The 17,570-nt window shown below is 45.1% G+C and overlaps 1 protein-coding gene across 1 annotated transcript; it reads left to right on the top strand.

Annotated features, from left to right (window-relative positions):
* Nucleotides 1–2,005: 2,005 nt before the first annotated feature.
* On the top strand, nt 2,006–7,092 carry LOC109771732 (O-fucosyltransferase 6). The gene is made up of 9 exons (XM_020330426.4): nt 2,006–2,366; nt 2,812–2,899; nt 3,056–3,132; nt 3,782–3,870; nt 3,984–4,167; nt 5,131–5,312; nt 5,396–5,498; nt 5,581–5,912; nt 6,127–7,092. Exons 1-9 carry the CDS (start codon nt 2,196–2,198, stop codon nt 6,641–6,643), a joined length of 1,743 nt encoding a protein of 580 aa, XP_020186015.1. The 5' UTR covers nt 2,006–2,195; the 3' UTR covers nt 6,644–7,092.
* The last annotated feature ends 10,478 nt before the right edge of the window (nt 7,093–17,570 follow it).

Here is a 17,570-nt window from a genome sequence, read left to right on the forward strand (position 1 = left end):
ATGGTCGAGAGGTAAAGATTGATATATAGGACCATGGTATTCAGACACCGGAAGTGTTCCGGAGGGTACCGGGTACATATAGGGTCACTGGAAGGGGTTCTGGGCACCCCAGGCAAAGATATGGGCTTAATGAGCCAAGGGAGGGGCAGACCAGCCCACAAGGGGCTGGTGCACCCCTCCACTAGGGGCCAGCCCTAGGGAAAGGAAAAGAGGGAGGGCAAGTCCCTCCTTCCTTCCCCTCCTCAAGGGAGAAAGGAAAGGGGGTGCCACCTCCCCCTTCCTTCCCCTGGCGCCTATACACAACACACTAAATGTGCATTCCGTCTGCACATGACTCATATTTTTGAAGATGATATACCAGGCCAGATTCAATGTTTCCCGTTAGTTATAAAAATGTGATTGCCTTTATTATGTGTGTTGTGTTGTGGGCTTGAAAATTCAAAAACACATGTTTTAATTGTACCTTGCCACATGATCCGACAAGTATTGTTTTTATGATTTTGTATTGGTTGTCATATCAGTCTAACTTGTAGAGACAAGAGGCCTCAAGACACTGTCGCCAAGAAACAAATGGGCTAACATTGATGGCCAGTGAATTGTTTCATCATAGGCAGGTTTTGGGTCTGGTGATCCTAGATATTGAAGCTGGTTGGGGAAGCTCCTGAGTGTGGCTCTTTCGAGTTATAGTGTTTTGAAGTGGTTTTGTGTTATGTTCCAGTGTGTTTTTTCTAGTCAGGGACAGAGCTCCCATGTAAGCATTGGGGTCAATTGACCCCAATGAAATTAGGTAATCATTCATTAGTTTAGTACTAATAATTGTCCATTAATTGAAGATGACCCCACTGTCATAGACATGACCCGTTCAAACTTTCTTTCTAGCTTCATCTCTGTTTCTAGTGACCCGATAGTAAGGGGTTTATGTGCTGGGAGTAGCATCTACAAGTTGCCTTTGCATCTTAGTTATCGTAGTAGATGTGCTACCTTAACAAATGTGGTAGCACAACTAGTTTTGGCTGTGATCAACTTGTGTGGCTCATTTCGAACGGTATATTATCAACTTCATTTCTATGAAATTGGGAGCCTGGAGCCCCTTGAATCAAAATTTCTTTTCTTAAATGCACCCATACATACATAAAAAAACTCAATAACATCCAGAAAATCCATCTCTGCACCCGAGCTTATCTGCACCCGCGCTGACGAAAAAAATCAAAACAAATACTAGAAAAATTCAAAATATTCCAATTTTTTGTGTGGTAGAAAATTTGATGCGTGAGGTCCACTCCAATTTTCAAACCATTTAGATATCTGAGGAGCTCTCAGCAAAAAAGACAAATTGGGGGTCTGTAAAAATGTTTACTGTTCATGTACTGTTGTGGCCTGATTTGTCTTTTTTGCTGAGAGCTACTTAGATGTTCAAATGACTTGAAATTTGTAGCGGGCCTCACGCATCAAATTGTCTGAACTTTTTGATTTCGTTTTGAAATTTTTACATTTTTTTCTAACCGGGTGCAAATGAGCCTGAGCACCAAAACGCCCTACTCACACGTGCAATTTGTTTTCTCTTACTCCCTTCCCTATTGTCGATACTCACCTCCTAAGTCTATTGCTTCCCCGTCTCGACCACCCATCTTTGCGGGACCACACTACTCCCATTTGTGTCGCCGCTTTCATTCACCACTTCCTTTTTTTTCTTACACCTCATGCCCTCATCACCTCAACATGTCGACATCTCGGCCACCCCTCGTTATCAGTCGAGAGTCCCCAACATCGCCATTGGGCGTCGATTTGATTAAGGTGGTAACTTTTTCGTCAACATATCAACTCGAAGCAGAATTAATGAAAGTCCGTTGCGTATAAATGAATATTACATGTGGTGCATTTTCTTTTTGTGGCACTGTTTAAGAAGAATTCATTGTGGCACTTTTTTCGTTTGTAGTAAAGCACCATTGCATTTCCACTCACAAGGCCAGGCCACGTTTAATAAGCGCTTTATTAAAAAAAAAACAGGCGTGCCAATATTCAAATAGAAATCTCCATTTCCGGCAAGGTGCGCTAGGGACAAAAATGCCGCGAGCCCCAAATCCCCGACGCCGATGCCATAGCCCCTGATCTATGTCGCCGCCGCCGCTCCGGCGACCGCCCCGCCGCGTCACCCGTGTCGTCCGCCGCCCGTCTCCCCTTGCCCCCGACCGGAGATGGGCTACCCGAGGCGCCGCGCCCACCCGCGCCGCGGCGCCCTGCTGCCGGCGATGGCGGCGCTCCTCCTGCTCTTCCTCGCCGTCTCGCTCCTCTCCATCGCCATCTCCGCGCCGCCGCTCGCGGACCGCCACCCCGGCATCTCCCGCCGATCCCTCCGACACCCTCCGGTACGGACGCCAGCTCCGGCTCTTCCCCCCAATCCCTCGCCCCTTCGCGCAGTTCGATTCGATGTCTTGTTTTGCTCTCTGTGCGCGAGTGCGCACCCGAACAGCTCGGCTGCGGAAAACGCAGGGCTAAGAGGGCGGGCGGCGACGTCTCCGGCAATGCGAGGATTTAATCGTGATTCATTTATCGGATGGATTGTTTGATAGATATGGAATATGGATTGATGATTGTAACCTGGTCTAGTCCTACCATAGCTGGTTTGATCCGTGGAGGGTTTAGTCTTGAATGCACCGGCTCCTTCGGTCACTCTTCTTCGAATTCTCATTGTGTTAATATGTTTTAAACTGGATATAACTGATTGATTGATTGATGAAAGCAGCAGGCGGTGTTTAACCTCAGTATATAACTGATTGATTAATTGGTTGTTGTCGTGTTACCCAAATGTAGACAAGTCGATGGACTACGAGAGATCTGTGGGGTTCGGAGCTCGCTAGCAACTTCTATGGTTGCAGTCACTCTAGCAGAAAATTTCTCGGTGAGCCCTTGTGTACATGGTGTGGATGATGAATATCTCTCTGTGTGTGTATCAGTGCTTGTAGAGTGCTACATTTTGGGAATAGTTTTGAGGTGTCATCTTTGTATTACGACAACTTTACTAATTCCCTCCTAAAGCCTTTTTAAAATCCTGCAGATTCCAGTGTTGTCACGCAACCAGATCGATATTTGCTTATTGTTACAAGTGGAGGTCTGAATCAGCAGAGAACAGGGGTGAGGTGCACCTGTCCCGACCTCCCTCCCTTGTATGAATATGCTCTCATGCGCGTGAATGGATATGATTAAAAAGCACTAACCCCATCTTCACTGATTGTCTAAGATATTTCATCAGGGTCTCCTTCAAATATTTGCAGTATCTAAATTTGTTTTTGTGCCCTTCTGAGTGTTATTTGTCCAAGAAAATATCAAAATACCATTCTTCTGATACAATGCCGTAATACATTTGAGAAGTTTCTGTTGGGCTAGAACTACACTTTTTTTTGGACCGGACTAGACCTACACATTAGAAGCATGTGGTATTTATTTAGCAGTTTTTTTTTTGAAACAATGGGCTCTCCTGTCCATTTCCATTAAAGAAATCACCAACGTAGTTCATTCATTCAACAAAAAAAACGAAGAGCAGATCTATTTGCCAGTATGCTATGTGACACCAGCTTCCTTTGTTTCTTGAGCCTTATTTCTTTTCCTTGTGGCTATAGAGTTGATAGTTTCCATCCTCATTCATGAGTTACACAGAATAAGAATTTACCGCAGCACTCATGCTTTGTACATTACTTGCAACTCTAAAGTGTGCGTGTTTTTTTCTGTCTTGTACCTTTGGACTGTGTGTATCAGTCAAGTCATGGCATTTGCTTATTTTCAGATAGTTGATGCTGTAGTTGCTGCGCGCATTTTAAACGCTACACTGGTTGTTCCCAAATTGGACCAAACATCTTTCTGGAAAGATTCAAGGTATGCAATTCGTGAGTGCTCCCAAATTTGAACTCATGGTCTTCTATGACTGTTCGATTGTTTAAGGTGAACCAATTGCACTTGTTCTATAATTAATGCAATATCTGCTGCAGCAATTTTTCCGAAATCTTTGATATCGACTGGTTCATTTCATTTCTTGCGAAGGATGTCAAAATTATCAAAGAACCTCCACAAAAAGGAGGTAAAGCTGTGCGACCTTATAAAATGCGTATACCCCGAAAGTGTACTCCACAATGTTACTTGAAGCGTGTCTTGCCTGCACTTCTGAAGAAACATGTAAGTTGTTGGCCTTTTGGCTTACTAGGAACCCTCATTTTAGAAAGAGGTAGGAGCCCTCATCACTCTGCTTTATATGTTCTATACGAAATTCTCCTGATTTCTTGTCATCCACAACATGTCAACATATTAAACTCCGTTAAAAGACGTCCCACTTATTTGCTAGTGCCTTCCTGGCCTGGCGGGGAGTATTGGCTTGTGCAACTATCGGAATATCCAGCACCAAGATTATGATGGAGCACCGCTTCAGGGTTTGGGGTGAAAACTCTAGTCCTGGCCTTTATTGATCGGCTCAGCAGCGATGAACTTGCTTCGTTACCTTGTTGAAGGCGGTGTCTCCTTGCTGTTGCGCTGGCCTTCATTAGCTGTTCTCAGCTATCAGGATGAAAATCCTTGTCCATGCCATTCCGGCCAGACATGGCGATGAGGACATGAGGGTGTTTATTCCTTCTTGGAGGCGTTGCTGTGGAAGAAGTTGACTTTGGTCATAGGTGTTAATTTCATGCCTTGTAATGGTTCGGCCGTAGTAGCCTATGTTGTGCACTCTGTTTGTTGATTTTTTTGGCATTGTTGCCTTGCGTTGACTATAATAACAAATGGCCGTGTGCATCATAATGATGCAGAGGTTGGGGGTTTCAACCTCCTTTTCAAAAAAAAAGTTAAGCATTTATGGACGTTCGTTAGATTAACTGGCCAGTTATTTTACCTGATACTCTGACAGTTGATTTTTTTTCTAGTAACTTAGACAACCTTTACCGAATTTACCTATGTAGGGGTGTTTTCCATTTATGCTGGCATTCTATTCATTCTGTAACTTCTTGGTACATTGTGTTGCTTTCTATGCCTGTGTGTAGTTTGATTCCTCTTTTAGCTCATTTTGTGGATCAGGTTAATTTTGATAGATTTCAGTAAATGAAGAATCCGCACTAACATAGCTTATTTACTATGTATCTCGTGTTGCAGGCTCTTCGACTGACTAAATATGACTATAGGCTCTCAAATAAGTTGGACACTGACCTACAAAAACTGCGCTGCAGAGTAAATTACCATGCTTTGAGATTTACTGATCCAATACAAGAGTTGGGTAAAAGGCTAATACAGCGAATGCGAGAGAAGAGCAGATATTTTATTGCTCTTCATCTGAGGTACAGCTAGTTGAAGCTGTCCTTGATCTACACATTTCCTTTGGTCATAATTTTATCTATCTAAGTTCACTCCTTTATGGCAGATTTGAAAGTGACATGCTTGCCTTTTCTGGGTGTTACTATGGTGGTGGAGAAAAGGAGAGAAGAGATCTAGGTGCCATTCGCAAGCGATGGAAAACCTTGCATGTATGAACAGTTTCATGTCTCAGTTACTTAGATAGTGAGCTAAAGCTACCTATTGCTAACCTGTTGTGTTCTTAAATTTCAGACAAGTAACCCAGAGAAAGGAAGAAGGCAAGGTAGATGCCCACTAACTCCGGAGGAGGTAGGGCTGCTGTTGAGGGCATTAGGCTATGGAAGCGATGTCCATATCTATGCTGCTTCTGGTGAGATATATGGAGGGGAAGAAACTTTGGCACCCCTCAAAGCGCTCTTCCCAAATTACCATACAAAAGAATCATTGTCAAGAAAAGATGAGTTGACTCCATTCTTGGCACACTCATCCCGCATGGCTGCAATTGATTTCATTGTCTGTGATGGAAGTGATGCTTTTGTGACTAACAATAATGGCAACATGGCCAAAATACTTGCTGGGCGGAGGTGATGCTTCTGTTCTTTCTGTTGTATATCTCTGTTGGCCATTTGTATTTTTTGTTCATCTTAGGGCGTGTTCGGGACCCTCCAGCTTTGTCTGTGATGGAAGCTGGCTGTTGGCAGGCGGCGGCGGAGTTGAGGATTTTGTGGCTGGGGAGGGCTCCCGAACACGCCCTTAGTACATTTCTGAATTCTGACCGTGTGATGCTGCTCCTCGCAGGAGATATTTTGGCCACAGGAGAACAATCCGGCCAAATGCCAAACAGCTCTACCACTTATTTACAAACAGGGGAAATATGTCATGGGACAAATTCTCGTCGCAGGTGCGAAAAGTCCAGAAAGGATTTATAGGAGATCCCATGGAAGTCAAGCCAGGAAGAGGCGAATTCCATGCCTACCCTGCTGCGTGTATATGCGAAAAGACGGACGAAAATAAATCGAACCCCGGTAGTAATCAGGAAATTGTTAACCGCACGGGAATAAGGAAGGCCATCGGCGAACCAGCATATCCTGTCTACACCGATGAAGAGGCGGATGGATCTGACACTGAAGACGATCCCACAGGGACAGGAGAAGAAGTGGTGATTACTGAAGACGATCCTGCCGCTGGAGAAGAGATGGTCACTGAAGACGACCCCACTGTGACAGAAGAGGTAATTGATACCGAAGCTGAGGCCGACGATGGTTCTTCGGTCAGACAGGAGGGTTCCGAGCTGGAGGAGATCCTTTCGGATTAGCCGAGTTGCTATCCAGCTTGGAGGAATTAGTCAAGTTATTTGCATACAATACAAGTGTTGTATGTGGTAGAAACTGATGCGCATTGACCCCTCCAGAGTCCAGAGTAGAGCTGGTCGGCTGCCTCTGGTGTACATATAGATCTTGTGGTGGACTGAAGCTGTACATCCTCTCCCCTCCCCTCCTGGCCCAACAAGGGTGGCCTCAATTTGGCCTCTCCAGTAGTAGTTCTATTTAGAGTTCCTAACATTTGCGCCGTTGTTTGTAGCTCGTCGGAATGTGTTCGTTCTGCTTTCGAATTTCTGTCCTCTTCTCCTGGCCAAGCTTTCGTACATGTGCCATCTTCAATCTCTTGTGTTGTTCCTCTAAAAAGAAAAAATCTCATGTGTTGTTACCGTAAATATTATGAACTGATACTGTGATACAGTGCTGAATTGTTCTTTGCACTATACTTTGTCATGTTTTGCTAAGGTGTGCATGTTCGCTCTGTAAGATTTGAGTAAACATTCATTCGTGCATTTCTACTACTGTAGCGTTTTCCATCGCAGTGTTTTCTACTGCATCGAATGTTTCTACTGCACCGGGCATACAAGCCCTTGCCTTTTTAATGTGTGCTTTTCAAGTAGCATAGAACCACAAACCAGAATTGAATTATTATTATCTGGCCACCAACATGATGATACACACGTCACAGAGAGAAGAAACCCATAATCGAGGTTGTCACCAAGTGCCATCGTCATCACTCCTACACGAGACAGCGACTCCAATTTCACCATCGACTTCATCAACGAAGTCCTCGTCGCAACAAACGCCAGAACCAATGTCAGCTCATGCCAAACAGTCGACCACCCGTGTTGACGCCTAGATAGCTCTGACTTGAAGACCGCCAAACACAGGAGAAATATGCAGAGCTCGCGCCAACCAAGGCATCCTCAAAGCGCGGCGACTATATCCCGCATTAAGCGAGATGCTAGGACGTCTCGCTGAAGGGTCTACAATAAAGGAAAAATAGAGAAGAAAAGGGGGCGCGCAGGTTGATTCCAACCTTGGTCTCCTGGTTGACGCAAGCGTGGCTAGCCACTGGACTACTTAAGTCGAAACGAGCCGGGTTTTCCGTTGTTCCTTGTTTTTTCCAGGATTTTTTCGTTTTGTTTTTATGGTTTTTCACCGGGTTTTCTCCGTTTTCATTTTTTTTGTTGTTTTTCTTTGGTTTCCTTTATTTGTTTCTTTATTTTTCTATTTTTTCCTTCTCTGTTTTTTTCATTCTTTTTGCATTTTTATTCATTTTTTATTTCTTTTTTATTTGGTTTATTTTGTTTCTTTTTTGTTTTCATTTTTTTGTTTTCTTTGTTTCTTTTGGTTTTCATTCTAGATTTTTTGAATATGTTAACAATATTTTTCTAATACACGTTTAACATTTTTTTCAATACAAAATTTAACATTTTCAATACATACACATTTTATTTCTTTAATGCTTGATTAACATTTTTCAACTACAAGATAGCATTTTCTAATACATGGTTAACATTTTTCTATGCACATTTAAAATTTTCTAAATGCAATATTAACATTTTTATAACACATGGTCAATATTGTTTTCTAAACAGATTTAACATTTTTAAAATGCTTGATTCACATTTTTCATATACTTGTTCCAAAAAGTTCATATGCTTGACTAAAATAATTATATACATGATCAAAATTTTCCATCATTCTTTAAATACCTAATCAACATTTTTCTATACACATTTAAGATTTTTCAAATGCTTGATTAACATTTTTCAATACTTCTTAAAAAATTAAATGGTTGATTAACATTTCTATATACTTGATCAGATTTTTTTTCATCAGTTTTTTAATACATTATCAACATTTTTTCTGTACACTTTTGACATTTTCCAAATGCTTGCTTGATTAACAATTTTGAAACGCTTGTTCAACATTTTATTCAAATGCTTGATTAATATTTTTTTAGTACATGATCAAATTGTTTCATACACATTTTACATTTTGTATACATTTTTTGTATATACGATAAACATTTTCTCTATACACATTCAACATTTTTCAAATGCTTGGTCAATATTTTTCAAATATTTTTATGTACAGTAGGTTTTGTAATATATTTATTTAGAATATCTGGAAGTATAAACAAAAGTAGAAAAGGAAAGCAAAAAATGAAAACAAAAACAAAAACCGAGGTTGTTGTTCCCGCGTGCATGGGCCGGCCCAACTCATGCCACACTTCAGCGAGGGTACCACCCGTCTCGCTGAATGCGAGATATAGGGGCGCCCTCCTCAAAGACCACCAATCACCTGTTATCGCCGCCACCTAGGCAGCTCCGACTCCGCGACAGCTTGGCGAGACAAAGACGAAACTTGTTGAACACGCCGAAAAGAGACGACTACCGAAGCCTTGCCGCGACCCTGCTTAGCTAATCATCATCATCGTTGCAAAACTTGACACCACACGCCAAACCTCATTGTCGGACGGGCGCCTGCCGATCACAATGTGGCGAATGTCCAACCCCTAGAGAGCGTGAATGGGATCGAAGATCTTCAAGGCGACGCCCCAAAGGGGGGAGCGATGTAGGAAACGACGTCATCCCCCGACCCAACACCGGGCCTTAGGCTTTCGCCCGAAGAACAAGATCCAGGGTCAGGGTCACAAATCTCCACGGTGGTGCCTCCAAGGAGAACAACGACGCCCACGGACGTTGCAACCATCGGCCGACAAAAAGGCAACCAGGCCTTCGCTTTGAGCAAAACGGCAACCTCCCCGTGCAGCCTACCCACGCCTCTGCTGGCCCACACGCCTCCCGTGCAGTCACCGCGCCATGACCAAGTGGGAGCTACCCCAATCATCGGCGCCGGCCAAAGATAGCCAGCAAGCCAAATCCACCCGAGTCTGGCCAGATCCGGTCGCTTGTCGAGCCCTGCCGCAAAAGCCAGCGGCCGGTGTGACACCATCAGAGCGCACGACCACCAATCAAGGAGTGCGGGCTTCCACCCTGAAGTGGCAAAATTTCATGTTTTGACCCTTTTGTCAAACAAAATCAAGATCTGACCCCGGTTTGAAAGATTTTTGGGATTTGACCCTTTTTCCTACCGCCAGGGTATCTGGCGGTAGGGTTAGACAGGCTACCGGCGGGCCCCTGGCGGTAGGGTACTTATCCACGTCAGCACGCGGTTACGGCCGCCGTTCCCCTCCGTCGCACCCTACCGCCAGGGGGTCGGGCGGTAGCCTGTCTAACCCTACCGCCAGGACCCCTGGCGGTAGGGTCCGGGCAGTTATTCTGCCCGAGACCCCGCGCCCCTTCCCATCTCCCCACCCCTCCCCCTCCCCCCGTCGGCAGTTTCCCCCCAAGTCGCCCAAGTCGCCCCTCTCTCCCTCTCTCTTCTCCTCCACTCTCCCCCTCGGATCTTCACCGATTCTTCACCGTTTTTGTGGATCGAGATGGCCCCAAAGAGAGAAACGTAAGCTGCTCCAATCCCTCCAATTAGTTTTTGCAAACTTGCTTCCGATTCGACGCATTATTTGCTTGAAATCCCTCATATTTTTGAACTTAGATTGGATTTTTTTCACCTAAGATTGATTGTAGTTGTAGTTCTTAGTTCTTTAGTAACTAGTGGTATTGGATATGAACTCTAATGAATAGTTCATATGTTAGTTTGAAGATGAACCCTAGTTCATAATTTTTTTTGTTAAAAAAATTATGATGTAATGTTGATATGAGGATGAACCCTAGTTTGATGATGCATGTTGATATGATGATATGATCTAGTGTGAAGATGAACCCTAGTTTGATGATGCATGTTGATATGATGATATGAAGATGCTGTTTGGAAAAAAATATTTAAAAATATGATGATATGATGTATGTTGGAGGATTTTTTTACATGATGCATGTTGATATGATTTGATCCATCATGTGTAGTAGATGTTGTTGGAGGAATATGCTTAAGATTTTTTGTTCATATCATGCATGTTGATATGATTTTGATATGATTTGATTTCGTTGTTTGTTTATGTATGCTTATGCTTATGCTGTTTTTGTTTATGAAATTCTATTAAGGCGGCCACCTCTTGCGGACAACATCGGCCAACGCTACTCCATGCTGGACTGGGCATTCGACAAGGGTCATCGTGCCCGTTTCATAGAGAACGGAGAGGAAGTAATATGAATGAAATATTGATCAAAGTTTTCGGATTGATGAAAATGATTTCCTAACTTTTGGCGTTCACTTTTTGACAGATGCTCCAGCCAATGCGCATGAGGGGTCACGGTGTTCATGGGCATATGGACTACGACGATCGCTACGCGCCGTTCTTCAAGAAAGCCCGTCTGTTGGGTTTCGTGTTGCAGTTCAAGCGTCAGCCGCCGACGCTTGTCCACGCAACTCTCACAGCTCTGATTGACCGGTGGCGACCGGAGACCCGTTCTTTCCATCTGCCATGCGGGGAGATGACGGTGACCCTCGAGGACTGGGGGATGATTACTGCCATGCCGATCGAGGGTCATGCACTCACCGGTCGAGTGGAGAGGACCAACTGACAGCAGAGGGTTACCACCCTCATCGGTGACTGCCTCGTTGCCAAGAGTAACCGTACATCCGGTGTCCCGTTGAGCTGGCTCTCGGAGCACCGGAAGACATGCCCCCAAGGCGCAGATGAGGCGATTGTGGAGTTGTACGCGAGGGCCTATCTGTGGTATATTCTCTCGGAGATCGTGTTTCCAGACAGCTCCGGGAACTCTGCCAACTGGGCGTATCTGTTCTTCCTAGCGGACTAGGATGCAGGGTACAGTTGGGGGACCGCATCTCTCGCCTACCTATACCGTTCGGTAAGAGAGTGTCTAATTGCCTACCTACCTACGAAAGTGTGTCTATGACATTTCTTATATCTGATCCTCATTTGATGTTTTGCAGCTTGACGACGCAACGCAGAGGACGGGAGACAAGTCCAATATGGGTGGCTTTGTCTGGGCCTTCTCCATTCGGATGTGGGAGCGGCTGCCGGTGGGGCGTCCGGAGAAGATGCCAACACGCCCATGGGAAGACTATAGCAAAGACGGCGACGAGACTCAAAACCCCACCGTAGCTTACGAGTGGGACGTTGTCAAACTCTACACGGGCCTAAACAAGACTTCGTACAAGACCTACACCAACGAGTTGGATGCTTTGACGCATACGCATGTATATGAACTCGCTCAACACCTTTCTCTTTGATTCCACTTTTGACCAAGAGTGGGAACTTACCAATGTATATGTAATAGGTAAACCGGTGACCGTATCGACAAGACCGAGAGTGGGACTTTGATCTGAACGTGATGTGCGATGCGGACCGTGGTGTCTGGCGGTGCATCGTGCCCATGATCTGTGTGTACGCCGTCGAGTGGCACTTGCCACACCGCGTGGCCACGCAGTTTGGGATTTATCAGCATACCCCACCGGGCCAGCCCGCCGATACCGGCGGCCACGCGCTCCACCTGTGAGCGCTTTGTTCTCCGTGCCCATGATTTCATTACGCTTATCATGTTTCTTGTTGCTTATGATGATCTCATTGCGCTTATGATGATTCTTGTTGGTTATGCCTTGCAGGATGAGCCGGCAGAAGAATCAGTCGATCACAGACTGGGGAGAGGAGCATAAGACTCATGTGACAGAGTGGGACCGACAGAGGTATCGTAAAGACGTGGAGAGTAAAGTGACTGACTGGGATGCTTACCTGGGCCGACACATGAGGTGGTACGATGATGGCCAGAAGCACCGTCTTTGTCTCAGGCCTCGGTGGACGGCGGAAGGCATCACGGAGCTGAAGAGGGATGACCCCGAGGAAGAGGCCTACCAGACCGGCATCAGAGACATGCACAGTGGATTTAGGGAGTTTGCACCCCTCATCAACAGAGTGGTAAGTTTGAACCAACGGTTGTATTTAAATTAGTTTATTCGTCATCGTGATTGACTTATGTCATTGCAGTCTGGTGAGCTGAACAGACGCATCTTTGAAGCCTCAGATGCACTAGGTGATCTCCCCGGGAGCGTACAATCTGAGAACAAAGTGAGGGGGGCGATGAAGGTACAATTACAGCCTCCTCGGAATAGATGCATCTTGTTCACTTGCAATCAGACGATCTGATACTTATTATGCCCTTGTTTCATTATGAGTGCAGAAGTTCGTGAAGCATTGTCGCAAGCTGGTAGGGCTGCTTGGGTGTGCTGGAGCTGGGTCAGTTGAAGTTTATCAGCCTGTAGCCACACAGGGTCTCATCGGCTCATCGAGCCATGCTCCCTCGTCGTCTAGGTTGGTTGGGGAGGAGGAGGAGGAGGAGGAGGAGGCCACACATGAAGAAGGGGAGGAGGAGGAGGATGAGAGCAACGGGGAGGAGGAGTACGATGAAGATCATGGACCTCCACCAACTCAAACATCTCAGCTGCCGAAGAGGAATCCGAAGAAGAAGGATTTGCTGAGTCCGGACCCTTTCCAGAGACCGGTTCCTCGACGGCTCAAGAAGAAGACCAAAGAGACTCGTTCAAAGAGTAACGAGGACCGTACCTCCAAGAGGGGAAGGAGCAACTGATTATGCTCTTCGCTACTTGGCTCTTTTAGTTTGGTTGAACTTCGTTGGTTGAACTTGTCTAGTGGTTGTGAAACTGCGTGGAACTATGTGTTTGGTATTTGTGGATCTATGTGTTTGCTACTATGTGGAACTCCGTTTACTGATTAGTTGAAGTTATCTTAATATGGATCTATGTGATGCCCAAGTTTAATTGTTTAAAATCTGTGATATTGCTGTCATATTTGTGAAACTTGCTGTGATATTGTTTTCATATTGAATTTGAAAACAAGCAACCAAATGAACTTGAAAAAACAAAACAGAGGATCCTACCGCCATGGGGGTTGGCGGTAGGGTGAACCTACCGCCAAGGCCCTTGCATATTTCGTTACAGAGTGTCTGTACGGCAAAACCCCTGCCACACCTTTCCGCCAGGACCTCTGGCGGTAGGGTTAGACAGTCTACCGCAAGGGTCCCTGGCGGTAAGGTACTTATCCACGTCAGCACGCGGTGACGGCCGCCGTCCCCCTCCGTCACACCCTACCGCCAGGGACTCCGGCGGTAGCCTGTCTAACCCTACCGCCAGTACCCCTGGCGGTAGCAAAAGGGTCAAATCGCGAAAATATTTCAAACCGGTGTCAGATCTTGATTTTGTTTGACAAAAGGATCAAAACACGAAATTTAGCCCACTGAAGGTCCAAAACCAGATGGAGCAAGAGGCCGAAGCCACGGGCTTGCCGGTCAAGCCGTACGAGCGGGTGATAGATCAAACAAAGAAACTTGCCATCTTCATCTATGTATATCACAAGACTATGGCATTGATAAGGATTGCTACAAGAGGAGAGATATCATAAATGCAAAGGTGCTTATATGAGGTGCTAAGTGCATTAAATAGGTTAGCAATTCAACCCCCAATGCATAGGTGCTTACTTGTTGTTACTAAGCTCACTTTATTTAATGATTTAGCACCTAAACTCTTTCAAGCATTGGTCAGTTTCTTTCATTTAAGTGGTTTCCTAGGTTAACGTGCTTGGGCATTGGTTCTTTCTGGGGTCATCAAAGTGCTCTCTCTCCTCCTTAATTATTGTGTCATGTCATTTTTTCGTTTATTTAGCATGCTTAGCACCTGTCCACCGTGGAGCACTAGGAAGGGCCTAAGGTTGGGGTGAGTAGATTTGCTTCCGCTTTTGTCACTTTGCAAAGTTTGTTTGACAGGAAAGATGCTTCAAGAAGGAGATACAGTGTAAATCAGCATAAGCATAGCTTTACAAAGCCAAATAATACCATACTGGAGAGAAAAATACACGTTTCGTCCTTGAATTCTCTCGCGCCTAAAAGTTTTGTACCCCGACTCGAGAAACACTACAATATGGTTCCTATACATGAAAATATGTAACATGTATGGTCCCCCCGATGGTCGATCTATTTAGTGCCGCCGCGTGCTCTTTTGCGGAAAACCCCCTCACTTTTTGGAAATCCACCCATGGTCCACCATGGCCCCACGTGCCAGCGTCATCGTCTTGGGCCCACATGTCAGTCGCACACGTCTAATAGTCAAATCGCTGCAGCCTTATTCAATAAGCTAGTCGCCTCCACTCCACCACTCCTCTCTCTTTGTATCGTCGCATCCTCATCTTTCTCTCACCCAAAACCCCTCATCTCACGCAAATCCCTAACCCGAGCTCGCCCAAATCCCTAACCCTCGTCGATAGATCACCCATATGTCGCCATCCAATCTCCAAGGCACAATGCAGATCACTCATTTGTTGGCGGCAATCCCCGTTTAGGTGGCCGCCGATGGTGTGTAGAAACTTGCCCGACTGTGCAAGATATGCTCGTGGTTCCCTCACCAGTCGATGATCCACGAGGAGGCAGTTGGCATTGCTGGTTGTGTCATAGAGAGGAGAAGCCCAGAGTGCTCGCGGCGGGCGCTCTTCCGGTGGAGATCGTCTATTGGGCGATGATGGAGAAGAAAAGCAACAATTCGGTGCAGAGACATCACTAGAGGGCCTACAAGTCTCGCATGTATGGTGATGGCGCCGGTCATGGCGCCAGACAGGGCACGACTCATGGCGCGGCTTGTGGCATGGGTCATGGCGCGGTTCAGGGCAGCCACAGCGCTGGCGATGGCCCACAGCACTGGCTGGCCATGGCACGACTGGTCATGGCGATGTGGTTGGTCACGAGGAGGACACGCCGGTGCCAGCCAATCAGTGAAGGAAGAGGCTGCATGCAAGGGAGGTAGCCCTGCCTCGTCGCTATCCCCGCTTCCCCCGCTGCTCTTTGAGGATTGCAGGCTCCATCGTTGCGCGGTAGAGATATCTTCTTATTCCTCATAGACATCTTATCTAGACAATTTGTAGGTAGGGTTTAGTAAACCCAATGTTAATGTAGTTAGCTAGTCTTTCATTGATATCGTATCTAGAAAAAATTTACGTAGGATTTAGCAAACCCCAATGTTAATGTCCTTAGCTAATCTTAGAAAGAAGCATTGCATTTTTGTCATTTTTTATATTACTAGTATTATTAGTATTGAGTGTACTAAATTTTGAATGTTAATCTTAGTAAACCCCAAAGATAGTGCACTTAGCTAATGTTTAGTAATATTATTAGTATTGTGAATCACATACCTTTGTAGCAGTAAGAAAACATTGCATTTTTATAATATTATTGTAGCACTGAAGTTTGATAATATGTATTATGACACAGTGGCAATAGTTCAGCCTCGGTAGCCCTAAGTATGATGAAAAGCTGGGAGATAGCTGCATTGTTTTACAGATGAAAATTGAACAAGGATGTTTTGGTTACCACTGCAAGCTGATGGATTGAAGATGTGAAAGAGCATGCAAATTAATTAACTAGGGCCTACCTTTGACATTGGTAAAACCTGATGTGTGCCACTTTTGATGGCAGCCCCTGATCTATGTAATGTTAAGACCTGATGTATGTTTAATTAGTTCAAATTGTATTTATTTACTTGCTGTGATGAATGATATATAGTTATGATGATCACTAAATTTATTGGTAGTTACACATTCAGGTGCCTTCAGGCCTGTCTAACTCCAAAACACACGCACGACGACACGAGTACTCATTCAAAACATGGCATTCAAACAAATAATTCAAAACATTCCACAATTCATTCAAACATTCAAAATTTTGGTTTTTTACAAAGTTTTGAACGAAACTCGTTAAAAAACTAACTACTCCTCTTCCCTCCCATCCAGGTCAACGACTCCACCGTCGCCGTCGTCAGGGCCGACGCGAGGCATCTTGTAGATTCCAACCAGTTGCCTGCACAACACGTCGCGCGTGAGTCTAATCAGCCACCCGCGCTGCACGATGGCATGTAGAGCTGGGATCGATCATAAAAGGCCATGCATGGGGGCCACAGTGGAGTGTGGGTTGATTTCCAAAAGAAACAAGAGGGTTTTCCGCAAAAGAGTTGTGCCACGTGACGGCACAAGAGCAATGGACCATCGAAGGGAACTGTATATTTGACTGCACATGTTACGTATTTTCATGTATATAGAGACCGTATTGTAATGTTTCTCGAGTTGAAGTACCAAACTATTGTGCGCCAGAGAGTTCAAGGATGAAATGCGTAATTTTCTCCATACTGGATCTACTCAATAAATGCATCATTGAGGGGTTTAGATGTGTGAGCTTTAGAGTTTTGTGTGAGAGAACGGTAAAGACAAGAGTCCACCCAAAAAATGGTCAAGGGCCTCTTTGATCACAGGATTTGTAAACTGCGGGAATAGGAAAACCAGAGGAATAGAGTGACATGTCATTCTGAATCCTACATAATTAGTATGAGCGTTTGATTGTATGCAGGAAAATCGTAGGATTTTTCACATGGGGTGGAGTGGATGAATTTTTAGCTATGAAAACTAGTACAAGTAAATCCTATGAATTCATATTGATTGTAATCCAATCCTATGTATCAAACAACCCTCGAAGGACAAAAAATCCGTAAGATTAGAATCCTTCGAAAATACATTAGAAATCCTTTAAATCTAAGAGGACCTAAAGAAAGAACGATACATCCCTTAAGGGCATCTACAGCCCCAACGAACAAATCTTATCCCTCAAAGTTTGTGTCTAGGCATATCCGTTTTGAACTCTTATTTGCCCGTCAATGCAACCATATTTCTTATTTTCTTTCTTATATGTCCGGTCACTTAGAGCATCTATAGCCGCCGCCCCAAACCCGCCTTATACGCCCGGGCGGGCCGCCCGGTCACTAGCCGGTCACGTTTTTGTGACCTAGATGGCCACGTAGGAATGACGAAGGGGTCCCATGTGGACTCGCCCGAAAACCTGGCGGTCCGATGGACGCCTCCTCTATCGCCATGGTGTGAACGCCGCA

The sequence above is a fragment of the Aegilops tauschii genome, chromosome 5, assembly GCF_002575655.3.
Source record: "Aegilops tauschii subsp. strangulata cultivar AL8/78 chromosome 5, Aet v6.0, whole genome shotgun sequence".
Taxonomy (NCBI): domain Eukaryota; kingdom Viridiplantae; phylum Streptophyta; class Magnoliopsida; order Poales; family Poaceae; genus Aegilops; species Aegilops tauschii.